General features: G+C 37.0%; 1 protein-coding gene across 2 annotated transcripts; it reads left to right on the forward strand.

Moving 5' to 3' along the window:
• The first annotated feature begins 2,623 nt into the window (after window positions 1–2,623).
• Window positions 2,624–17,544, forward strand: PCNP (PEST proteolytic signal containing nuclear protein). Of its 2 annotated transcripts, XM_070792263.1 has the most exons (6): window positions 2,685–2,774; window positions 7,591–7,768; window positions 7,844–8,006; window positions 10,686–10,760; window positions 14,354–14,409; window positions 15,695–17,544. In XM_070792263.1, the coding sequence occupies exons 2-6, from the start codon at window positions 7,713–7,715 to the stop codon at window positions 15,819–15,821; spliced, it is 477 nt and encodes a 158-aa protein (XP_070648364.1). In that variant the 5' UTR covers window positions 2,685–2,774; window positions 7,591–7,712; the 3' UTR covers window positions 15,822–17,544. The 2 variants fall into 2 exon arrangements, with proteins under 2 accessions (XP_019828687.1, XP_070648364.1); XM_019973128.2 differs by lacking the exon at window positions 7,591–7,768 and having other exon boundaries at window positions 2,624–2,774; window positions 7,792–8,006.
• The last annotated feature ends 9,094 nt before the right edge of the window (window positions 17,545–26,638 follow it).

Consider the following 26,638-nt stretch of genomic DNA (forward strand, 5'->3'; position numbering starts at 1 on the left):
TTAAAATGTATTAAGATTACCTTATCAGTTCAAGCTCACAGAATTAGCAAATATCACGGTTATAATCTAAATTAAGTTTTGTGTGATTCTATCAATGTTGCTGCTCTTTGCCCTGCACCCAACTGCCTTTTCACCCCTTAATCCATTTATTGGGGTGATTCCTGCAAGTTGGCATTCACTTCTTCAATGGGTATTTATTGAAAACTGGTGTAATCTAGGTCTGAGGGAAACAGTGGTGAGCAATTTAGGTACAATATGACCTCAAGGAATTGACAGGCGAATGGGTTAGTATCTTCCATCTTTAACTTCTACAGTGTGGTACATGGAACTGGATAGCTTTATGTGACCTCTCTAAAATTCATTTTTGTCATTTAAAGACAGAAGCATCTATGAGTAAATACATTTGTAACTATAAATGAATAGCTCATGTTTATGTCTCCATTTAAAAAATGATTAAAGTGAGTGTCTCAGAAATTCCTTGGCCATCCCATGGTTAGGACTCCATGCTTTCAGTGCTGAGGGCCCTAGTTCAATCCCTGGTTGGGGAACTAAGGTCCCAAAAGCCACTTGGTGTGGCCCCAAAACAAAACAAGAGAGTATCATCCATTAAGTAACTTTTGAAGAGCACATCTAAGAAAAAGAAACAAACATGAATTAATTACATGCTCCCTGGTAGCTCAGCAGTAAAGAATCCGCCTGCAATGCAGGAGATGTAAGAGATGCAGGCTAGATCCCTGGTTGGGGAAGATCCTCTGGAGAAGGGCATGGCAAATACTCCAGTATTCTTGCGTGGAGAATCCCATGAACAGAGAAGCCTGGTAGGCTACGGTCCACAGGGTCGCAAAGTTGGACACGAATGAAGCAACTTAGCACACTATGTAAAATATTTTGCTGGGCACTTTTACATATTGTCATAGATGATGAACCCAAGACTTCAAATCACCGTATCAGCAAACCACCCTGTTTCTGTCATGGTGACAGAACACACTTTCATTCTTTCTGCTTTCCCTAAGACTTGGACCCTGACAAGTCATCCACTCACAGATACAGAGCACATTTCACATATGAAATGAGCCATATAATGTGCTGTAAAGAAAATAAACTATTTAAATGGTTTCTGTGGGCAAAGAAATTTTGAACCATCTAGGAAGACCTTTAAATACATATATATATTGAGGGAAGTACAAAGTGACCAAAGCAAGGCATTGTATTATCACACTTGATCCCCAAGACTACTCTCTGAGGATGTACAAATTATTATCTCTGTTTTATAGAGAAGGAAACACAGGTCTGTAGAAATGCTGAAGGTTTACTCAGTCAGTAAAGGGATTCAAACCGATGTTCTGACTCCTTAAGACCAATTTCTGTAACACTGACAGCAAACCCAGTAACTACAGTTCTACAGGCAAGGAATAGCAAGAGAGCAGTATAAATATAGACAAAAAGGGAAGATGAAGCTGAAAAGTTAGGATGGGGCCCAATATGATGCTTGGATTTCATTCTGCAAACCCGGAGAATCAACTAAAGTTTTCTAAGAAAGGCAGAAACTACTGCGATCTTTAGGTAATCAAGTGTCTTGACACAGAAATCCCTTGCAGAAAAAAATCAGTTTTACCACTTGCCTCTATAACCTTAGACAAATTTTTCTTTAGCCTCAACCCTCACAGCTAATTGTGTGCTGCGTGTGTGCTCAGTCGCTCATTTGTGTCGAACTCGGCGACCCTATGGACTGTAGGCCCTAGAGCTCCTCTGTCCATGAGCTTTTCCAGGCAAAAACACTGAACTGGGCTGCTGCTTACTACTTCAGGGGATCTTCCCGACCCAGGGATCGAACACGCGTCTCCTGCGTTTAAGGCAGACTCCACCACATTAAGATTACCACATTAATTAAGAGAACAATTCGCATTGGATTACCGTTCCAATTAAACAGTAGTGATGATTAAACGCCCACTCCAGTACTCTTGCCTGGAAAATCCCATGGACAGAGGAGCCTGGTAGGCTGCAGTCCCTGGGGTCGCCAAGAGTCGGACATGACTAAGCGACTTCACTTTCACTTTTCACTTTCCTGCATTGGAGAAGGAAATGGCAACCCACTCCAGTGCTCTTGCCTGGAGAATCCCAGGGACGGGGGAGCCCCGTGGGCTGCCGTCTTTGGGGTCGCACAGAGTCGGACACGACTGAAGCGACTTAGCAGCAGCAGCAGATGATGATGATTAAACGATATAGGGTATGACACAAGGGGGCGCTCGATAAACGTGGATTTCCCTTTTAAGTAGGAAAAAGAATTTGGTTTGTGTTTTTTTTTTTTTTTTAATAGGTACACATGATCCAGCAAAACCAGAATGAGAGATCCTGCTAGCTTCAGCTGCAACCACACCTCAGTTGGCAAAAACATCACATAAGCTCACCGTTTCCAGGGTTACGCTCTCACCTCTCACTTTTCTCAATCCGCCACTGGACCAAGAAAATCTAACCGACCCCTAGCAAAGCCCCCGTAAACTCTCTACAGTACCACCCAACTTACCCCGCCCTTCCCTCATAGGCGGCTCGCTGATGATATCATATCCACTTCCGTTTCTGAAAGGTCCTCTCCTCATTCGCTATGGTCGCTCTAGGCTGACGCGTCCACGGCTGGCTCTGAAGCTCAATGGTTGCTGGGCGGGGCCGTGACGTCCTTGGCGTGGCTGCAGGGGAGGCCGCGGCGGGGAAAATGGCGGACGGGAAGGCGGGAGAGGAGAAGCCTGAGAAGCCGCAGCGAGCTGGAGCCGCCGGAGGTGAACACAACCCCAGCGTCGCGGGCTATGTGGGATGCTCTGAGCCTTTCTTTGAGCCTCCCGGGGTGGGGGGAGTAGACTGGGGAGAGAATGGGCGGATCTGGCTCTCACCCGGCCAGGTGCTGGGCCCAGACGAGCCCCGGGCACGCCCGGTGCGGCCCACTGGGATCCGGGCCCACATCGCCTCCTTACCAGGGAAGAGCCGGTCACTGTTCGTCACCTCCTGGCCCCAGCAGAGACCCTGCTTCCGAAGAGAAGGGAGATGGGCATCAGAAAGGGGGACCGAACTCGGGGTGGGACTCGGAGTGGCGGTGCCCGAGCCGCTACCGCCACACCGGAGATGCACATCACACAAAACGCACACGCGCGCTAACTCAGTGCGAGTCACCGAGCAGTGACCGCAGGAACTGGCCGCAGGCCGAGTTTCCGACGGTGCCGGCCTCTCAGTTACACCTAGGAGTTAGTTTGCTGCTCTCTTTTCACTGAGGAAGTGGACTGTCCTGGCCTTTTTCATTCCTTCATTTTTAAGCCTAATACTAATCCTCTAAGGGCTGGGTCGAGGCGATGGAGGGAAAGAGGAATACCTTTGCCTGTCTCCTGGTTTAATCTTTGGGGTCTAGGATTAGGGTTTGATTGCCTTTCTTTGAACTGTCTGCCTTTTATGTCCTAGGCTGTTGCCAGCCAGCTGCCTGCCAGATATTTAGGTGGCTAAATAAGCTAGTGTGACTCTTCCCTATTTGTTACGATGTCAACTCAGGTTGCAGCTATCTTTATTCTGTCACCTCCAACCCTCTAAATTTGGGTCTTGTGCATTAAGGAAAAGAAACATCATGTAATCTCTCAAGCTTTCCCGTCCCTTTGTCCTAACAAGGCTAATTTAACACGTGCGAACTGATACTGTCTTTAGAACGTTTTAAGTACCACACTGTCCTAATTCTTCAAGTCTTATCCCTGAAAGTATTTAATATGAGATAATACATAAAATTAGTAGTATATGAAGGTAACTGTTAGGACCTCCTAACAAGTTTGATGTGAATTAACTTGGGAACGAAATTGAAAAAAGTGTAGTATTTGGTTACTTTGGACCCAGAATTTCCTTTTTTAAAAATACATAAGGTGCTATTAGTTGAGCCTAAACTCCTTTCACCGTTTCCACTCCCCTCCCTTCTTTTTTGTTGTTGTTTTACTAGTAAAACAGCTTATGAAACAACAGTTTAAACCGTTTAGTACTACCTCTTTAGCGGCTTTTTGTGGCCAAAATTGGAACTTAGCAAGTAAAATTACAATTAAAATTAGTTTGAGGAAAAACCAAGATCTGTAGCCTAAAAAGCCTTATCTGACTTTTAGACTACCGTTTAAGAATGGTTTTTTGTCTTGAATGAGAGTATCTGTGTTTAATGTGAGCGAAAATGTAGTTTGAGGGAATTCCCTGAGGGCTTAGCGGTTAGGCTTCCCAGGGTTTCACTGCCTGGCCTGGGTTCAGTCTCTGCCGGGGGAACTGAGATTTCACACCTCACTTGGCTGAAGTTGCCGAAACAAAACAGAAAAATGTACCATAAGTGTCAGAATAATTCCACTGTGTAATTTATCCACCACCCTTTCAGTTAGGGATAATTTATTCAGTAGTATGAATATTGGTGTTTCTGTGTTAGCATATTTTTGTCATGAGCGTGATACAAAATTACCTTTTTTACTAAATTGCTATCAGAAGTTGTCTCCTTGTTAGTGACTTAGGCTGATACTCTTTAATAACGTCTACATAATTGCCTTGAGTGTGCTTTCCTTTATAAAATAGTAGTTACATGTTAACCATTTTTGAATGACATGTTTTTAATGAAGTTGTGCCAAAAAACATAGTTAAAACATTCACGCCATCCATGGATATTGCTAAATTGATAAAATTTTATGGCAAGTAGGCAGTATTTAACACTTAGCCAGTTTGTATTGGGGGGGCGTATCTAGGGATTTTTCTGATTTTTAACTCCTACTGAACAGTCCCTTAAATTGGAAATATAAGTATTTTTTTTAAGAAGTTAACATGAATTTATATTAATAAGAGAAGCTACTTACTTGAACTAACTGCTCTCACCTTTAAGGGGAGGGATAATGTTAAGGGTTAGGCTTTGGATAGCTTTTCTCTTTTTTCTTCCCTTTGGCTAAATTTTTGTAGCTCCTTGAAATAAGTAGAAATTTTAGAGCTATTCATGTTGTAATCATACTCACCTCAAGCTATTTTATGTTTCTAATAACTATGTTAATGAAATTGATGTTTCTTCTGTCAAGAGGGTCTTGAATATATTCTCATTTAAACTGCACACCAGTCCTATTAGAGATGTGGATATACTCTTTTTTTCAGACAAAGAAGCTACCAGAATGCAAATGGGTCAGGAAGGGTATCCTTATGGACTTAAAACTTACTAGGTAATTTTTTCAAAGTAAGGTACCTTTTTTACTCCCAAGGCCCACCTCTCCTCCTCAACTAGTCAATGAAAGACGAGAAAAAAAGAAATGCTAGTACTGTGTGTAGTTTGATTTCACATTAACTAATCTACACATTTTATTTGCTCAGAATACAAACTAGATAAAATCTCTTATTTAGATACTCCTTGATAAAAAATCTAATAATTTAATAACTGTCCATGTTTAGTATAAAGTGATTTATTTTTTTAAAACTGCATATTTTTTCACTCTTTAAAATGTAAGTCACATTGTTAAGATTTTTCACATTACTAATCTGTGACCATTCAAAATTTTGTTTTCCACAGTGCCAGAACAGAAAACATCTCAGTAAATAAATTGAAAACAGCAGTTCATGAATACAAGCCCCACCCACCCCACCAACTGCTAGAGTAGTACATGTTTATTTAAGGGAAAACACTTAATGGACTTTAAAACACTTTATAATGGTCTTGATAGTTTGCCTCTTCAGATGACAGGAACACAGATGTGAATAAAATTTGAGTTGCTAGCAGTTGATTAGTTAATAGTAGTTTTCCCAACTCCTCTGTTCATGTTACCTTTTTCTAGAGCAGTAATTATAGAAATCTTCCCCAGACATCATAGGAGTGGACAGATAGTATTACGTTCTATGTATTAGCACAGATTAGTTCAGTTAGTTTTCACACTTAATGTTGTTATTAATATTATAGTAATAACTATCCTTTTCACTTTTCCTCATATTTATGCTTTGATTTTTCTAGATTCTTTGTTCCCGAACTATTTTTTGGGTAAAAGGATTCCTAGAATTCAGAATAGATAGGTTTTAAAAGAACCAGAAATTTTGACTAATGATAGCCCTTGAATCACAGTTCAAAGAGCAGAGTTACACTAGAATCAAGACTAAATGTTCTTTTTGTGCTATTTGTTTTGATGTTTTTCAGAGTTTGTGATTGCACAAACTTGTGCCTTTAGTGGTGTATAGATTACTTCTATATGTGAATTCACTGTTTTTTTTTAATGTGTTTCAATACATAGAGCCAATAAGTTTTCAGTTTTAGCTGTGCCCGTCGCAGAGAAGTAGTAGTTATCACTGTTTGGGTTTTACTGTAAAATTCATACTTGATTAAAACTATAAGGATACAGAATAAAATTTGGCATAAATGATTTTAGTGATAGACTGAAAAATAATGTTTGCATAATACTGTCTTTTTAAGAAATTCTAAATTGAATTCTATATTTCAAATATTGAGTAGCAATCTTACATTCTTTGGGTGCTTTTGTAATTTTATATCTAAATAAGTCAATTCAGACAGCCATTGCAATGCTCTTTCTTTCCTAAGGAAATCCCAAAACCTAATACTGCTTAATTTCTCCCCTACATTGTTGTTACAACTTTCACCCCTTGTCTAAAGGTAATAAAGAGTTTCTTTTATTTTCCTGTAAACAAAATCAAATGTTCTGTTCAAAGTGCTTATTAATTTACCTATCCCATCATTCCAAAATTATATAGATTGATAACCTCTTGTCCTTTATTACTCGTCAGTCTGTTTGATTTCCCCTTTTCCACCCATTCTTGCTGTTTGTCATGTTTTCCAAACTGTTGTCAGGGTCATTCCTTAGAGAATCTTCTCTTTCTCCATAAATATTCATCTGGTGTACATTGTACAGGGTAAATTGGTAAACTTGGGAAAGAAAATATTTAATAATCAGCCAATTTTCTTCTGTCTTGCTTCCCAGTATGTTCTTAAATAGCTTTCATGTGTAACGTTCAAGATGTTTACTCATTTCATTTGTTAATATAAACAAGCAAAATTACTGAAAGACATCTTGCATTCCATGTCTACATGTGTGTGCCTTCTGTTAGAAATTATCATTTTTAGCTCATCTGTTTTTATGATGAAAAAATAATGTGTGAACCTAAGTATAATTGTTGATCACTCTTTAAGAATAGGCTAAACAGATGATAATCAAGCTTTGAGAGTAGAATTAAGTTACTAAAGAGGGGATGACCTTGATGTCTTCCTTGAAGTTCCTTTCTAAAGATTGTGTGAAATGTTCATGAAGAACACGTCACTCAAAGTTACTGCAGGCTGTACTATGTAGTTTGGGACATAATGGGCTGGTCATAAAAAGGTACTTTGTATAACTAGTAGTATACTATTGAAGAATATTAGGTGTTTTATTAGTCAAATGTATTATTCTATGATGTGACTAATTGCCAACAAACCAGTTCATGTAGAAGAGTTTATAGTTCTTAATTTATGAAAAGCAAAATTCCACAGGTAATTAGATTATTATGCAACGTAGAGTGTTTAGTTGAAGGGTCTTTTGTGAACTCTATTTTTATAATTTTAAATTGCTCTGTATTTTATGCTAGTTAATTCATGGGAGCCTCTTCTACTGCCACACAATCTCAGTTCCTGCTGTATACTCTAACAAACAGTGGAAGAGACTGTTGGGTCAGTAGGTGACAACTGCAGAGGTATCTTCCTTATAACGATGCTTTTTGAGGTTGCTGCTCCCATCAATCTGCTCAGTAAAAATAGCTCATCTTGGTAAGTTGTTTCGACTTCACCAGGACCTGAAGAAGAAGCAGAAAAACCTGTGAAAACTAAGACTGTTTCTTCCAGTAATGGAGGGGAAAATTCCAGTCGCAGCGCTGAGAAGCGATCAGCTGAAGATGAAACTGCAGACCTCCCAACAAAGCCTACAAAGATCTCCAAGTTTGGATTTGCCATAGGTAGTCAGACGACAAAGAAAGCCTCAGCCATATCCATCAAACTTGGCTCAAGTGTGAGTTATTTTATATATTATATTTGTAATGGGTTTTAAGGATGTGTTTTGGAAACCTTTTATTGGATTATGATAAATTAAGTATAAAATGATACATTGGTGCATGAACTTATAACATGTAAGTATTTAAGAAATTATTAGTATATTCAAGAAAAGTCTGGATGAATTATAACTCAAGCTGTTTTTTAAAAAGGTTTGGAATATGAGAAGGAACAAATATTGTAGGCAATATATGACTTGTAATAGCTTACAATTTCCTAACTTGTGCAAAACCTCTGAAAAATAAAAATATAATATACTGATGTTAAAAAATAGTATCTCTAGAAATCATTTGTGTCGTAAAAGATTAATGTTAGTGAGGTACTGCTTAAAAAGAGCTTCCTGATTAACTTACTTTGGAGCTACAAATGGATGTTGAGTATCAAAACCTATGATAATAGTCCTTTGTAAATCAACTTTTGATTTCTTGTTTTTAGATGTAAACCTTGAATTAGTACTTATTAACTGTTGAGTGTCTGGAAAATAACTGAAATATTAGATTGAAGCATTAGACATTTGACTATTTCTGATCTACAGAAGAGATAATTTCCTGTAATTCAACTAAATAGGTCTTCTCTTTAAGAAAAAGGAAGTTACTTTAATAGCATATTGCTGTTGACTTTAGAATATGGTTATACATTCTTGTACAAGGAGTATAATCCTAAAATTAAAATTGCTTTGGTTTATTCATGTCCTGTGAAAATTAATGCTCAGTTGCTAAGTACATACAGCTTGATATCTTCATTAGGTATTCAAAGATTTTTAAATGGATCAGGAGAAAAAATATGGATCAGATTGCTACTAGAGTGCGTGTGTTTGAACGACATGTCTAGTTTTTATAAAGCTAGTATTCCTTAGAACCCCCGCTCCTGCCATATGCTGTTTTGCCTTCTCTTTTTGTAAAAAATTTAGTCTGAACAAAAGGCATTCAGCATATAACTTCATTATTTCATGATTCTTTTTCCTACTTGAGCTGATTCTTTTGGTTTAATCTGTTTTTTATAACATTGCATATACCCACCTGCATAAATATTTACTCTTTTTGATTGTCATTAAAGATGTGGTTCTCATGTACACTTCTCATATAGGTGTTCCCCTTGGTAATAGATTTTACTGTGGTTGAACATACCACATAAGTCAGATACTTATGTACTTTTTCTAAGTAATTGAAATGACTTAGTAATTGCTGATCATTTTAGTTAGGAGGGTTATGCTTAAAAAGGCCTATTCACTAAAACTTAAACTTTTAGAAAACAACCTTTTTTTTCATAAAATAAACAAAAGTGTAAACATAATCTTGGTGAAGTGAGATGTAGGATGTGAAAATAGTTGAAACTGTTGCTTTTGATTATATGATATGAAAAGATAGTCAAACAACCAGCGAATACTCGAGTTGTGTGTAAAACATCAAATACATGACATGTTTTAAGAGTAAAGGGTGTTTTCTAGAGTCACTATGTATAATTTCCAAATGAACATTTTCATTTCTTCAAAAGTACACACTTTATAAAGGTGTTTGTGTTATATAAGAGAGATGGTTAATTTTGTTTCAGCAGCTCAGAGATGATTTTATTGGGGAGGTGATGCTAGAGCTGACTTTAAATACAAGAAAGAGGCAAAAGGACTCAGATAAAAAAGAGAGTTTAATGCAGGGAATTCCCTAGCAGTCCAGTGATTAAGATTCAGTCCTTTGGCTGCTGTGGGCTTGTGTTCCTTAGTTGCAGAAGAGCGCACAGAATGCGCAAGGTACCTTATGCAAAGGCAATTTAAATGTGAAGCCACATGATGCATTCAGGAAATTGCTCATTGTTAGGAAGTAGTAGTCAAATGGAGGGATAGAAAGCCCCCCAAATAAGACCATAGGACCAAATCATAAAGGTCCCTAATAAAATTTGGTTTTAGTTTAGGTTCTAGAGGAGTCATGGAACTATTGTAGACCCTATAAACAGATTTGCGTTTTAGAAGCAGTACCCTGGTACTAGTATAGAGAATTAGAGGGATAAAAACAACAGAAGGCAGGAAAATGGTAAATCTAACATAGTTCAGGCAAGAAATGCTAAGGGGCCTTAGGTGTTGGTAACGTGGTAACCAGTAAGCTGAGAAGGCAGGGGGAGATTAAAGTCTGTTTAATAGAGATCTAGTTAACAGGACCTCACAATAGAATGTGCAAGTTGAAGTAAAGGTTTTCTGGCTTGGGTACTTCATGAGCACTTCAGTACCCCTCGGATCTCTAAGTGGCACTGTCCAGTGGCAGCCAGCTGATAGAGAAAGATGAATCTTGGTGTCTTTCTCAAGGTAATCTGTGCTTAATTTTAATGTTACTATGGGCAAGTGTTGATATTCATTTTCTCTTAACCTGTACTAAGTACCTTTATGTAAATGATATTAAATTATAGATCCTAACTAGAAAATCTTTGACAGGAGGAAAACAAATGGCCATATGATTAATAAAAGTAAAATCTACTGTTGATAACCCACATTTTCAAAAAAGAAAATGGATTTCTCCAAAGTTTGTTCTTAGTTCCTTACTATATGTTTCTATGCAAATGTAACGTTGCACCTTTGATGTTATTCCTGTCGTTAAATAAGCCTGTGTAAACATTGTGTGATGATATTCTTTTTTTAATGTTTCTTCTTCAGAAGCCTAAAGAACCGGTTCCAACTCTTGCTCCAAAAACCCTTTCAGTAGCAGCAGCTTTTAATGAAGATGAAGATGTAAGTTGATAGCTAGTTTTCTGTGTTTTACTTTAACCTGTTCTTTAAGGACAACATTAGTGGCAAATTGTCAAGTTGTATTAATGGTACCAGTGAACTTTTTTTTTGGCAACTCTTAACAGTTTGGGTTTGTGTGTGTTTTTTCTTTTTCTTTTTTAATGACATCTGCACAATCTGGATATTTCTATCAATTTGGTTGTGGGATTATTTAAAATAGACTTTGGGGGGCAAGGAACTTAAATCAACAAATGCTCATTATGAGTAATAATACGTATGTGTGCTCTGAATACCTGAGTAATAGCTCCCAAGAACAATATGGATAAGAATTATACCTTCAGAGGAGCACAAAACGTGGGGCTGGAGTGATTGGCAAGAATATTTAAGAGGAGAAATGTGCTGCTGCTGCTGCTAAGTTGCTTCAGTCGTGTCTGACTCTGTGTGACCCCATAGACAGCAGCCCACCAGGCTCCTCTGTCCCAAACATTAGGCAGGGTTTTGACAAACCAAGGAATACTTTTGTAAATTAAGATATCAGCTTTCAAATCACAAATGGTAATGCTAAGCAGCTGTGTTTGACACCTGGAGGTTTTGTAGAAATTTTAGGCAAGGATGAATATGGAATGATTGGATAGGTAAATTCAGTGGTTATCACTGTATTCTCCCTTGGACATTTACTCATTCTACACATTTGATTGGTTTCTGTATGCTAGGTAGAGTGAGATTAGAAAGATAAATCAGACATGTTCCTCTAGGAATTCAGCCTAGCAGTACAGGGACTTACACATAAAATGGTCCAAGATAAAATCAAAAGTACCTGAAAAGATAAAATGATATAAGAGAGTTAGGTGAGGAAGAGAGGCCAGGTAACTCGATGCATGCGGTGTTATGGAAAGACCACTGGACTGGCAGTTGGAAGACCTAGGTTCTTTTCCTGTCCTGTTCAGTTATTAACCAACAGAGAGCCTTCAACTAAATCAGTTTACCTTTTGGAGCCTTAGTTTTCCAACTTGTAAAGTGAAGTGATCTAAATATAGATGACAGGTTTTTAAACCATTTCTTAAGAGTTCTGGGGTTCTGTGGAAATGTCTCAGGAGCTACTGTGGTATTGCATACTTGGTCGCTCAGTTGTGTCCATCTCTTTGTGACCCCATGGACTGCAGCCCACTCAGGCTGCTCTGCCCCCCTCCAGGCAAGAATACCAGAGTGGGTTGCATCCCTCCTCCAGGGGATCTTGCCAGCCCAGGAATCAAACTTAGATCTCCCACACTGCAGGCAGATTCTTTACCCACTGAGCTACCCAGGGAATCCAAGGAATACTGGAATGGGTAGCCAAACCCTTCTTCAGGGGATCTTCCCGACCCAGGAATCAAATCCGCTAACAAGCATGACTCTAGTCTCCTGCTGCTATTTCATTTATGTCTGCTCTCTTATCTATTTGGTATTTGGAAATCCAAGTAGTATTCTGTTGAGGAAAAACCTTTTTATGTCCCTCTCCCTCAAAAACATTTTTGAAAAGCATCGACTTAAATTTAATGTTTTCTTTCATGTCTAACCAGAATTCTTAAGAGATTATGTAGCATTTTGACCTCTACAGATTATGTCAGGGAAGGACAGTATAGGAAGAAGGGAATACCATGTGCAGAAGTAGAAAGGCTGAAAATTGTAAGCACTTACATAATGCTTATTTTGAATATCTAACAAATTGAGTCTTTGCACATATCTTTATTTTACCTTCCATATATCCCTGTGAGTTGTATGATATGGTTATTCTTATTTTCCAAATGGAGAAATTAAGTTATGAGTGCATGAGTATGTGCTGATGCACACAAGTGTCATCTATAACTTAGAACTAGAACTTGGCTTTCTGGTTTCTCGTCCTGTATTCTCTTCCCTTTTTTTAAAGAAATTTTAGACAGCTTCAGACAGCACTCTTTCTGCTATAAAATGGTAATGATAGTTAAGGATAAACTTGTCTCTTAGTTAAAAGAACAAATGCATCTGAAATCTTCATCTGAGGACCTCCCTGGCAGTCCAGTGGTTAAGTCTTCGCATTTCCACAGCAGGGGGCGTGAGTTTGATCTCTGGTCAGGGAATTAAGATCCTGCATGCCTTACAGTGCGGCCAAAAAAAGGAAATAAAGTCTTTATTTGGTTTTTATTTTTCTGTGGAACATAGTTAGCCTTGGATATATATCTTAGTCTGAAGTATAGTGGACAGAGAACATGTTCATTTGTTTAATTTTGAAATTTAAAAATACTTTTTCAGTTCTCTTTAGTTTAATTTGTAGAATGTTCCCCAGTTTGGATTTGTCTGATGTTCCTTTATTATTAGATTCATGTGCCTCTTGGCAGGTGTACCACAGTAATGATGCCAAGTTGTCAGTGCATATTATATCAGGAGCACATGTGTCAATATGTAGTTACTGGCAATGCTACCTTTGATCATTGGGTTAAGTGGTGTCTGCCAGATCTCTCTACTGTCAAAGTACTGTTTTGCCTTTTATAATTAAAATTTATCTTGTGGGGTTATGTTTTAAGAATACATGAAAAAACCTAACTACTTAAGCATTCATTCATGAATGTTAACATTCATTGATGATTCTTACCAGAATCAGTTCTATTATGTTTGCCAAATGGTGATTTTTTTTTTCAATCTTTCCTCCTGTCTATGTTTATTAATTGTCTCACTTAAGGAAGAGCTTTTCCTTATTTATACAAGTGTAGCCTATTCAATAGGCTATAATGCTCAAATTGTCCCAGATTTGACCAGTAGAAACCTTTTTAAGGTGTATCTTGAGATGACTGCTTAAAAAAATAATATTTATCTCAGCAGTAATATTTACACATAAAAACATCTAAAAGACACTTGTCACATTCTTTTTCACCAGCTGTAACTGTGGAAAAGCAGTAAGGAATGAGCTTTCAAGATGTCTTTACAGTAAAGAAGACATTTTTGAGAAGAAGCAATACAGTGAAGTGGTTTAGAGTGTTTTTTTGGTGTCCAGCTGTTTTGTGACTTTGGACATGTTAACCATGCGTACTTCAGCTACAAAATTTGAATGATGATACTCATCCCATTTGGTAGGATTGTTAGAGTTTTCAGAGTAGTGCATATTAAAGCATTTAACACAACATGTAGATTCTAGTAAACAACTAGTTTTAGTTCTAAAGTATCAGGTTTTTACCAGAATTTGTTCTTTTTGCAGATTCAGCACTTGAAGCATAGGTTTCTTTAATGTAGTTAAAATGTTACTTTTTTAACCAAAATTTACAGTTGATATAAAATGTAGCATTATTAGTATCAAGTGATTTTAATATAGTTGACCCTTGGCCAACACAGGTTTGAACTGCATGGGCCTATTTATACGCAGATTTTTTTTTCACAAAACATGTGCTACAGTACTACACTATCCCAAGTTGATTGACTCCTTGGATGTGGAACCATGGATATGGAGGGCTCACTGTAAAGTTATACACAGGTTTTTGACTTGAGGAGGTTTGGGTCAGGGGTGGTACCCCTAACCACCCCCTGCATTGTTCAGGAGTCTGCTGTATCTATATGCAGTCATTTCTGTGTGTCTCTTTTTTTCCCAGAGTGAACCAGAGGAAATGCCTCCAGAAGCAAAGATGAGGATGAAGAATATTGGAAGGTATAATTTTTATATAATATTGTAGAAAATTATAGTGAATGTAAAGCAAGAATAAATTGCACATAGTCCATTAGTGTTCAAGCTTTTCTTACATATTTGGGCAAACAGTTTTGTTTTCTAATATACCAGTATATCGCTCCTGATAAGAGAAAATTAGTATTTTAAGAAAAAATAGCAACAATATAATGCTATTTCTTTTCAGATACGTGTAATCTATATTTCTTCAAGTAAACAGAAATGTTTCCGATTTAAAATTTTTTTCAGGTATAAGGAAATGGCTTTCACTCATCTCACTTATAGTATCATTCCCACCACTTAATCTTGATTGTATGTGCTCCTTTTTCCTTGGTAATATAGATGCTAAATATCAAAACAAGATAAAAACCATCTTTAAATTTTCCTCTGTTTGTTATTATGGAAATAACATTAATTTCAGATCAACATGATATTCAGTTTCTTGTCTTTGTGCATAAATGGATAACTCAGAGGTTAGTAAGGAAGCTGCGCTTCAAAACAGCCTCTACCATGCCCCCATTTCTAGCAAATGTATATTCTACCAAGAACTAAATGTTAAGTCTTTCAGCATCAGTCTTAAGACTCTGCCTTTGGTTCCAATGGGAACAGTCCCAGTGGCTGTCTGCCGGCCTCCCTTTCATACAAGACTCTAAAGTAAAAAATACATCTGACATTATAACCAAAATATAAACCAAATCTATACCTGCATATATCTAAACATTTAGAATCAAAACATGTTCATAATATGACAACCATTTTACATGTGATACATCTTCATTTTTTTTTCTATTTCATTTTTTGTAAATACTGTTGGCAAGTCACCAAATTCATTTAATGACCCTGTTAACGGGTCACATGGAGAAGGAAATGGCAGCCCACTCCAGTATTCTTACCTGGAGAATCCCATGGACAGAGGAGCCTGGCGGGCTCCATGGGGTTGCAAGAGTCAGACATAACTTAGCAAATAAACCACAGTGGGTTACAATCAACTGTTTTTAAAACTATAGTGGTTGCCACCTTTAGCTGTTTATCAGAATCACCTTAAATGTTTGTTAAATCTACAAATTTACCTGGCTCCTCCTCAGGCCCACTGAATCTGAAATTTTAGGACTGGGTCTGTGGAAAGGGTATTTTTAAAAACATCTGTTGCAGCTTCTGATGTTTGGCCTCCATTTATAATGGGTGCCAAACAGACATTTTGAAAGAGTTAAAAACATGGCCCAAAAGTCATTATATAACGTTTTAAATAAATTTCTTTCTTTTAACACAGGGATACACCAACATCAGCAGGACCAAATTCCTTCAATAAAGGAAAGCATGGGTTTTCTGATAACCAGAAGCTATGGGAGCGAAATATAAAATCTCATCTTGGAAATGTCCATGACCAAGACAATTAAATGATGTGTTTTGAAATTGGGGTGTGGGGTGGGTGTAAAGTTAAAAGGAACAGTTTCCTTTTTTAAGGAATGGTATAAGACTATCTTTGGAGCCGCCTTTTTTTTCGTTTTCTTTTTTTTAAATATTGAGTGATACACTAATAAATGAGAATTTGAAATTAGAGGTAATTTATGTTTTATATACAGATTTCAAGACATTTACTAATTTTGTAGTTTCATGTGATTAGTTTCCAAAGGTTACAGATACTAAAAAATTCAGAAATGGTACCTTTCTAAGAATTGCATATTTTTTTAGATACAACTATTAGCACATTAGGAGGGAAGCAAAAAGTTGTCTATTTAAACTGTAGGCAGTTACTCTCTAACTTAACTCCCTTATTAACCTAAACTTGTCTGGCTCCCAGGAACAGCCTTATAGAGAAGGGAGTATTGTATTGGGAGGAAAATGTTACTGGACTATTGACTGAGAAAGTAAATTAGATAAAATACAGCTTTTTTTTTTTTTTTTTTTTCCCCTAATGGGCATTTGTTTAGTTTCACATCATCATTAACTAGTTATTGCATTGCTATCAGTGGATACAGATGCTTAAGCTCTTTAGAAAGAACATTTTAAAATTTTATGTAAACTGTTGAGTATTTAAAATAGCCCACTTCATTTTAAGGGTCTTGTCTACCTTCATTAGTCTTCAAAGAACAGACATTTGCTACCAAAGTAAATCCGTATTTTGAATGTGCTTCTCTTGATTTTTGTTATTAGCCAGTTCCTGTAAGCATTTCCACCAGATCTTGAGGCAAATCATAAGGAAGCTGTTTCTTTTAAAATAACAAACCACCACCAAAAATTTAAATGTACATAATAGTTAAATGTTTGGCTGTTCTTATTTTTTAAAGGGTATAAACACCAAAAAAAAAAAAGGTGGGAGGGAGCAACATTGTATGACGATGGAAGATAAGAAAGATGCACTTTCTGTAATTTTATCAAAGCATTTATGTTACTAACTTGTGAAATCCAATTTGATTTGAACTTATTAACAGGAATTCTTATTTAGCACAAAAATATGGTTTACTTTAACTGTATACTTGCTAACCAGTGGCCTCTCAAAAGCACATTTTAGATACTGAAAATGAAAGAAAATGCATCTTTAAACATATTTTATGGAATCTTCGACCACATATACTTTGTTAATCTATGTGTTGTAGGATTGTGTTTATTTTGTATTTTTGTATTGTATATGAATTCTTTTTTAATGTGACAGTTAAACACATCTTTTAAAGCATAGACACACATAGAAAAAACATACGGTATAATGATTTCCTTGAAGACTACAATGTTAGATTTGGAGGCAGCTTCAGACTGATTGGTGGTAACTACTTGCTGAGCTCTTTAAATAAGTAATAACTCCAGAGAAGCAGCCTGTATATATTCCTAATCCTTTGTTCACTTGCATTTGAGTTTAGAATAAGCCCCAAGTAAAACAATGGAAGTGTATATAGAACTATTAGTTCTTACTTACATGATTTAATTATATCAAGATAAATGAATTTAACTTGCTTTAATGTAGGCAGACTTTCCATTTTTGTTCATTCTCATGTTTATGTTGAAATAACATCCCTCTCCTACATTTCATTTTCTTGACTCAAATATCAACCTACGGTCAAGATGGGAGAGAAACAACTAAGATGATTGTCTTTACTAAAATACCAATAAATTTGTCAAACTCTATTAGTGTTCTTATTTTCTGTTCCAGTTAATTGTTGCTGGGTTTGTTTGTTTTAAGCAAAGAGACATGTTGTTATTACTATTGCCCAGATTGTTGGCTGAAGTAATGGGAGATTTAAAATTGTTTTTTGGAATCTACATAACTGAGCACATAGTTTGAGAGCATTATGATATCTCGGGTTTGAAGAGACTTAATCCAAATTCTCCCCTCCCTCTACTGCCAAAATGTCATCTAGTGTGTGCTGTAGGAAGTCCTTGCCAAAGCATATCTTCGAAAATTCCTAAGTGTTAGAAGGTATTCTGTTACTAGTGGCTGCCATTGAGTATCTCTGAATATTTTCTTAATGTTTACAATGCTCTTGTCCAATAGGTCAAGTCTTAGTAAATGAAAAGATTGAACTACATTTTAGAATTAAGATTCATTTCTAGTTTAATTACAAATTAAGGCTATTAATTTGTTTTCTTATAACTAATTATCAAGGTTAGTTTGATACACTGTGGAGCAATTTTTCAAGTTACTTTCTTGCTGAGATGATACTTTTTAATTTTTTTCAACTTCATTTTGAGAAGATTTCAAACTTAGAAAACATTGCAAAAATATATGAAGTATTTCCCATGTTCTTCTAGTGACAACATATAACCACAGGACAATTGTCAAAATCAGGGAATTAACATTATTAAAACACTGTCACCTTTTACTACTATTCTACAGACCTTACTAAGATTTCACCATTTGCTCCACTTTTACAAACTGGCCTATACTTTTCAAAAAGTCTAAGGTCGTAAAAGACAAACTCCGAAGAGTCCCAGATTAAAGGAGTTTAAGAGAGATGACAGTTAAACAAAGTGTGATAATGAAGTGAATCTTCAACTACGGTCTTTTATGACCTTAGACTTGTTGAAAAGTACAGGCCAATTTGTAAAAGATCTCCCAGTTTAGGGTTTCCCTAATGTTTAAATTGTTTAATGCACTTTTGGCAAAAGACACCTGATGGATACTCAGTGCATCTGCAAGCACATGATGTCAGTTTGTCCTCTTACTGCTGCTGCTAAGTCCCTTCAGTCGTGTCCGACTCTGTGCGACCCCATAGACAGCAGCCCACCAGGCTCCCCTGTGCCTGGGATTCTTCAGGCAAGAACACTGGAGTGGGTTGCCATTTCCTCCTCCATGTCCTCTTAATAGTAATGTTAATTTTGACCACTTGGTTAGGGTGGTATTTGCCAGATGTATCCAGTGTCAAATTTGTAATTTTTCCATTTGTAATTAGTATCTTATGGGGAAATTATTGTCTCATATTGCTCATATTTTTGCCCACTAATTGGCAGACATTCATAGTTTTTGTTTCTGGGGGTTTTTTCCTTAGGCTTTTTATTGAAACAGTTATTAATGTAGGATTTGCCAAATGATGAGTTTTCTATTTTCATCTTTGCTTCTACTTTTAGTAGTTCAAATTCTGTTCGGAAATTTCCATCTGCATTCTTTATTCAAATACTATGTTGATAATGGGCTCATGTGTTTTTAATGTTATTCCATAGGTTAGAGTGCATTACTATCATATATTTTATTACTCAAACTCCCACATTTGCCCATGCAAACCCCTTTGCATTGACCCCTGTGCCTTTTTGACATGTCACCATTCTTAATATTTTCTGGCACCAGAAGATGTTCTGGACTCATCTCGTATTTTCTCTTCTCTCACCTTAGAATCAATGATTTCTGTAAGCATCCATGGTTCCTTTCAGAACCTATTTAGAAGCCAAAATCTGCACTAAGTGTACACTTTGGTACTGAAGTGTCATTGCTTCCAGCCTGCTTAACAGAGCTAGAAAAATATGTATGTATATATACATCTGTATCAATTTCTAGATCTGTTAGGTGTTATGTATTTGTGTGTGTGAATTGTATGTGTATATGTATGTATATACTATGTATGTATCTCCTTGAGTTCATATAGATACTTCCATTACAACACCAACACCAGATTCATTCTAGTCTTTCTCCTTTCTTATTTATTACTCGTCCAACAGTAAGAAATCTGACTTTGACTATTTATAATCTTTTCACTTATGTGCTTAATTTCTAGAATACACAAGGTAGTTCCAGAGTTATTCGTAATTTCCCAATAAAAAACTACTAACTATATACAAATATAGTTCCTTTATAGTATTAAAAGTACATAAAATACTGGTTTACAAAGGTTAGTTATTTGCTCCCCCTTTTAGGGTGGTTGTATTACTCACTTGTAATGCATTTGTGTTTCATAATTCCTGCTCACTCCTTGTTAATGTTATTTGAAATATTAGCATAGGTCTAAAAGTTAAAACTGTACAAACATGTCACTCCCTATTCTTTCTCATTCTCTTCCTCCTGTCCTTTCTATCTTGTTTGCACCTATCCCCTATAAGTAATCCATCTTTGGTTTATCCTTGTTTCCTTTTGAATAAATAAATAAATTGGTGTTTATTATATCTGATTTCTTACATGAAATGTAATATAGTTAATCCTATCCTCTCCACCCCGCCCCACCCTTTATAGTATATCCTGGAAACTATGCCAGTTCATGGAGATCTTTCTCAAAAAAAATTTTTAAAGGCTGCATAATACTCTACTGTGGGAATATACCATAGTCAGTGCAATTATTCTTATTTGTATGGGCATTTAGGTCATTCCCAATGTTTTGCCATTACAGTGCTGTAATTGAATAACCTGTACACGTGTATTTTTTTATTGGGATGTATCTTCCTTCAGGTAAACTCCCAGAAGTAGGATGCTGGGCCAAAAAATATATATGCATATACATATGCATATCTATTCTTATTAGATATTGTCAAATTCTCCTTAAGGATTGTACCAGTTGGTTTCCCCACCAGAAATGTATGAGTGCCTCTTCCCACAGCCTTGCCAGCACAATGTGTTTGCCATGCTTTTTTAATTTTTGCCATCTCTGATAGGTTTTTTAAAATGGGATGTTAGAGTAATTTTAATTTGCATCTCTCTAGCTATGAGTGAGATTGAATATCTTTTCATAGGTTTAGGGGAAGTTTGAGATTCTTTTTATGAATAGCCTATTTCATTCCATTTTATTATTGGGTTTTTGGTCTTTCTCAAATTTTAAGAATCTGTCATTTTTTAACTTTATATATTCTGTAAATATTCTATCCCAATTATTAGTTGCCTCTGGCTTTAATTATGGAGTTCTTTGTAATACAGAAAGCTTCCTTTTATATATAGTGAACTTTGCTTATTGATTTTCAATTTTGTTAGTAGTTATAAAGACTTTCTCTATACTGAAGTCAAAGATGCGTTCATGTTGTTTTTGTAGTGCTTCATTTTAAAATGTATTGTTTCATTTTAAAATTTAAAGATTCCTCATCCACTTGGAGTATATTCTTGTGCATTTTTGAGGTCAAGATCTACTTTTAGTTAAATCTTTATGATATTAAGCCATCCTAATCAGAAGTAGTGTGCTTTTGTATTTTTGGGGTGTTAAATTTTTTCTCATAGGTTTTGCATATTTCTTGTTAAACTTCTTCCTAAATAGTCAGTCATCTTTGTTGCTATTAAAATGAGGTTTTCTCTATCATGTGCTGGTTATTTCAGGATATGAAGGCAGTTTCTATATGTTAATTCTGTCTCCTGCTATCTTACTAAATTCTTCAGAGTTTTATCATTGATTCTCAAGAATTTCCTAGGTGTACCATAATATCATTTGCAAAGAGATGACTTTTATCAATTTTTGTGGTTATTTTTCTTGTCTAATTGTATTCCTTAATACCTCTAATACAATATTGTACAGTAGTAGAATAAATGGATATCCTTGCTTTATTCTCAGAGCAATGTCTCCAGGGTTTTAAATAAGCCCCTGACTTTAGGACCAAGGTAAACATGTTAAAAACAAAACATAAATTCCTAATTTTTAAAAAATAAAAGATTTGGCTGTGCCAGGCCTTAGTTACAACATGCTGGATGTTCAGTCTTTAGTTGCAGCATGTGAACTCTTAGTTGCAGCGTTTGTGATCTAGTTCCCTGACCAGGGATAGAACCTAGACTCCCTGCATTGGGAGCATGGAATTTTAGCAACTTGACCACCAAGGAAGTCCCCATAAATTCCCAGCTCTCCTAAGAGCTTTTATCAGAAGTAGGTGTTGAATTTTTTTGAAAGATTCTTCAGCATTTTATCAGTGAGGGCAAACTAATACAAAGAATTGTTAACATCAGAACTCTCAGGTGTAGAAGTAGCAACTGCAGGTAGAAACTGACTACCCACAAGGCTGAGAGAATAAGTGAATAAGGGAAAGACATCTCAGAGGAGGGGCCCAGAGGCAGAAATCAGATCTTTGAGGAGATAACAGCTGCTAGTTTCAGGGAAGAGCAACATACCAAGCTTCCCATCGCCACAGTGAAGACAAATTTTGGAAACTCATGATTGAACTTCTGCATGAAAAGTCCCTTGGTGATATGTAGCCCTTTACCCCCACAAGAATCCACTGTTAGTAATAATTGGTTTTAGTTATTTACATTTTACTTCATTTCCCTATAGTTTCCAAATTTTCTATGTTTATCCCACGTTACTTTGATAACTGGAGAACTGAGTGGGGAATAGAGGTATCTCTAAATAAGGTAAATTAGCTGTCATGCTTGGGCCTCACGGATGTGAGAACTTTTCAGACCAAAAGCCTTGGGCTACATCACAATAAACACCTACTAAATTATTGCACGTGGACATAGAACTCTTATTCACATCTTGTGTTTTTTTAATGTAGATGTTCTGTTCTAAACTTTGTTTTCTTGTAAGTATAAGTCCTCTTTGGGAGTGTCTTATTTTTCTTATCAGCTGAATTCACATTGCTTAATATTTAGAAAAAAAAGTTGTATACTATGTAGAATATCAAGGATGACAAGTATAACTGATTGATGTCATCCAAATACACCAAAAATGAATTTCACTCAGAATCCAGCAGTATTTTCCTGATCTCATGATAGTTATATAGCTGAAGTTATTTTATTCCTGCTTTTATTTTATATATATATATTAATATATATCTAAATTATATTTAGATATAAAGATTTATATTATCTATTATATATATAACTGCTTTTAGAATTCCATGACTAATCTTAGTTAATGTGAACTGGTTAGATCAGTAGCAACTATGAATTTACCCATGTAACCATGACTGAAAATAAAGTTCCTAAATAATACTTGAAGAATATATAATTATTATGCCGTGATTTTAATAAAAAGAAATATTGTATCAACATTCACACAACTAAGATCATGGCATCTGTTCCCATCACTTCATGGCAATTAGATGGGAAAACAATGGAAACAGATTTTATTTTCTTGGGTTCCAAAATCATTGCAGATGGTGACTGCAGCCATAAAATTAAAAGATGCTCATTGGGAGAAAAGCTATGACAAACCTAGACAGCATATTAAAAAGCAGAGGATTACTTCGCTGACAAAGGCCCATATAGTCAAAGCTATAGTTTTCCAGTAGTCATGTATGGATGTGACAGTTGGGCCATAAAGGCTGAGCATCTAAGAACTGATGCTTTTGAACTGTGGTGTTGGAGAAGACGATTCTTGAGAGTCCCTTGGACTGCAAGGAGATCAAACCAATCAATTCTAAAGGAAATCAGTCCCGAATATTCACTGGAAGGACTGATGCTGAAGCTCAAATACTTTGGCTACCTGATGCAAAGAGCTGACTCACTAGAAAAAACACTGATGCTGGCTGGCAAAGATTGAAGGCAGGAGAAGGGGACAACAGAGGATAAGTTGGTAGCATCACTGACAATGGACATGAGTTTTGACATCGGGAACTGGTGGACATCCACAAGATGGTGAAGGACAGGGAAGCCTGGTGTGCTGCAGTACATGGGGTCGCAGAGTCGGACACGACTGAGCGAATGAACACCACCACCTTTGTATCAAGTACTGCAAAGAAAATAATATGGAAAGAATGCAAGTATTGATACTAATTAGGTAAAGTATTTGCAAACGGTTAAAGCAGATCTAACTGAAGATGCAACTGAGAATGAAAAGGTGTGTATGTGGGAATACGGTTATATAAGGAATGTCTACTTTTCCACTTAGTTTTGCTATGAACCTAAAACTGCTCTTTAAAAGAAAGTTAAAAAAAAAACCTAAAATGTGGACAGTGGTTTGACTTAATAGATTGACAAGGTATGTCTCTTAACCATGAATCTAATAATACTAAGTTTGATATAAGACCCCCCCAAATATATTTGCTGTGAGAGAATATTAATCTGTGTATGAACAGTTATATGCATTACCATACCAGTAAATTTCCCAAAACATCATTTAAATATAGTTACATTCTCAAAGGGTCACTCTGAGAAGATAATGTCACTTTCCCAGTTGATTTTAAACAGGTTTGTTCTCATTCTATCTTATTTGAATGCTACAGTAGGCATCGACTATGAGATGCTCCAAGGAAGACAACTGGGAATCTTAAGTATACATTTTACTACAGGCCTTGCTTTCTCCAATAGGAGGAACTGAAGAAGCAGGCATGGGACTTCCCTGGTGGTTCAGTGGTTAAGATTCTGCACTTACAACGCAGGATGTGTGAGTTTGATCCCTCTTGGGGGAACTTAAGATACCACGTGCCACACTGCCAAGAACACAAAAAGAGCTGCCGTTCTGTGCCATCTCTTAAGGGGTGCTGGTAGTGCCATCATACTGAAATGGAGAAAGATCCTGACAACAGCCATCTCTTGTCACATTACACACTTTCATTACTAACTTATGACTTCCCTGCTGTGGACATAGAGCCACTAGAAAACTAGGAAGGTTCAAGATTAAGAGCAATTTCAGATATTAATCTGAAGTAATGTAAGAAAAAAACAGGGCAAGCATGAAAACTGGAAAGCCAAGATATTGGTAATATACTGCATTTGTGAGTTTATTAAGTCTTAAAAGAGTACTATGTTAACAGGGTTTCCCAGGTGGTGAAGTGGTAAAGAATCCACTTGCCAATGCAGGAGATCAAAGAGATGTGGGTTTGATCCCTGGGTCAGGAAGATCCCCTGGAGTAGAAAATGGCAACCCACTCCAGTATTCTTCCTTGAGAGACCCTATGGAGAGAGTAGCCTGATGAGCTAATAGTCCTTGAGGTTGCAGAGTCAGACATGACTGAGCATACATAGAAGCAACAGATCAGAGACATTGCTAAGGAATTCATTGGCTGAATCACTGACGGAAGCATCCCATGACTAGGGGGTCTGGATCTAGGTACCTGGAGAATAGTAGATGCTAAAGAGAAAACTAGCACACACACACACACATATATATACAGGATAACTTTTAAAGTTTAAGAAAAACCTTCAGTCAAGATTTAGGAAAATCCACAGAGGGTTTTCTAGGGGAAATGGGGTCAACATAAGGCCTAATTGTATAACAGTAATTACCACTGGTGTGGGAGTTAATGAACTATATGCCTCTTACGTGTTTTCACATCTGTTGTAAAGTGTTGATATGTATCTGAATTTACACTGCCTACAACTCATGAAATGGATGCCCGTGTGCCAAGAACTTAACAGCAAGGAATGAAAAACTCAAGTGGTAGATTTATATGCAAATATGTCAGTAATTTTTTTTTGTTTAAATTTTGAGAAATCTTTATTTGCTTTACACAGCAGTAAAATTTGTATATTATACATTGCCTTTGTGTGGGTTCAGTCACTAAGTCATGTCTGGTGTTTTTGCCACCCCCTTGACTAGCCCACCAGGCTCGTCCATCCATGTAATTTTCCAGGCAAGAATACTGGAGAGGGTTACCATTTCCTACTCCATGTCATGTTTTCTAGTTGGCTTTCCTGGTGGCTCAGATGGCAAAGCGGAGAAGGCAATGGCACCCCACTCCAGTACTTTTGCCTAGAAAATCCCATGGACAGAGGAGCCTGGTAGGCTGCAGTCCATGGGGTCGCTAGTCGGACACGACTGAGCGACTTCACTTTCACTTTTCACTTTCATGCATTGGAGAAGGAAATGGCAACCCACTCCAGTGTTCTTGCCTGGAGAACCCCAGGGATGGGAAGCCTGGTTGGCTGCCGTCTATGGGGTCGCACAGAGTCGGGCACTACTGAAGCGACGCAGCAGCAGCAGATGGCAAAGAATCTGCCTGCAATGCAGGAGACCAGGGTTTGATCCCTGGGTTGGGAAGATTTCCCTGCAGACAGGAATGGCTACCCACTCTAGTATTTTTGGAGAATTCCACGGACAGACGCAGGCTACAGTCCACGGGTTACAAAGAGTCAGACACGATTGAATGACTGAGCACTTTCTAACTGAACTAATATTCCTATGAAAAGACAAAGATTGGCAGCCTGGACTTTTTTTTTTTTTCAAAACCACCATAGGAAATTTTCTGGTGGTCCAGTGGCTCAGCCTCCATGTTTCCACTGGAGGGAGCATACGTTCAATCCCTGGTCAGGGAGTTAAGATATTACAGGCTGCACAGCCAAAAAAGCCAATCATATACTATGTATAAGAGACATACCTTAAATATGAGGTTATGAGCAGGCTGACAGCAATAAGCATGGTAAAATGTACCACGTGAATACCACCCCCCCAAAAAATCCTGATGTAGATATTTTACTATTTTAAAAATATTCATTTGGTTGTGTCAGGTCTTGGTTGTGGCATGCAGGATCTCCTGCTGCAGTATGTGAGCTTAGTATCTGCTGCACCGGGGCTTATTTGCCCTGCAGCATATGTGATCTTACTTCCCCAAAGATGGAACCCAAGTCCCCTGAACTGTAAGGTGGACTCTTAACCCCTGGATCACCAGGAAGCCCCTGTAGCTATTTTAATTTCAAAGTAGACGTAAAGCCAGGAGCATTACCAAAGGCTCTTCATTTTACCCTTTCATAATGATACGAGGTTTAACTCACCAGGAAAACAATTCTGTATTAGACAACTAGTAACAGCTTCAAGATATATGAAGCAAAAACTGCCAGGATTATTAAAAGGAGGAGAAATAGGCAAATCTACATTCATACAGGTAGAGGTATTTTTCTAACTGATAGAACCAACAAGCAGGAAAAAAAGAATAGGGGTACAGGATA

The sequence above is a fragment of the Bos indicus genome, chromosome 1, assembly GCF_029378745.1.
Source record: "Bos indicus isolate NIAB-ARS_2022 breed Sahiwal x Tharparkar chromosome 1, NIAB-ARS_B.indTharparkar_mat_pri_1.0, whole genome shotgun sequence".
NCBI lineage: Eukaryota > Metazoa > Chordata > Mammalia > Artiodactyla > Bovidae > Bos > Bos indicus.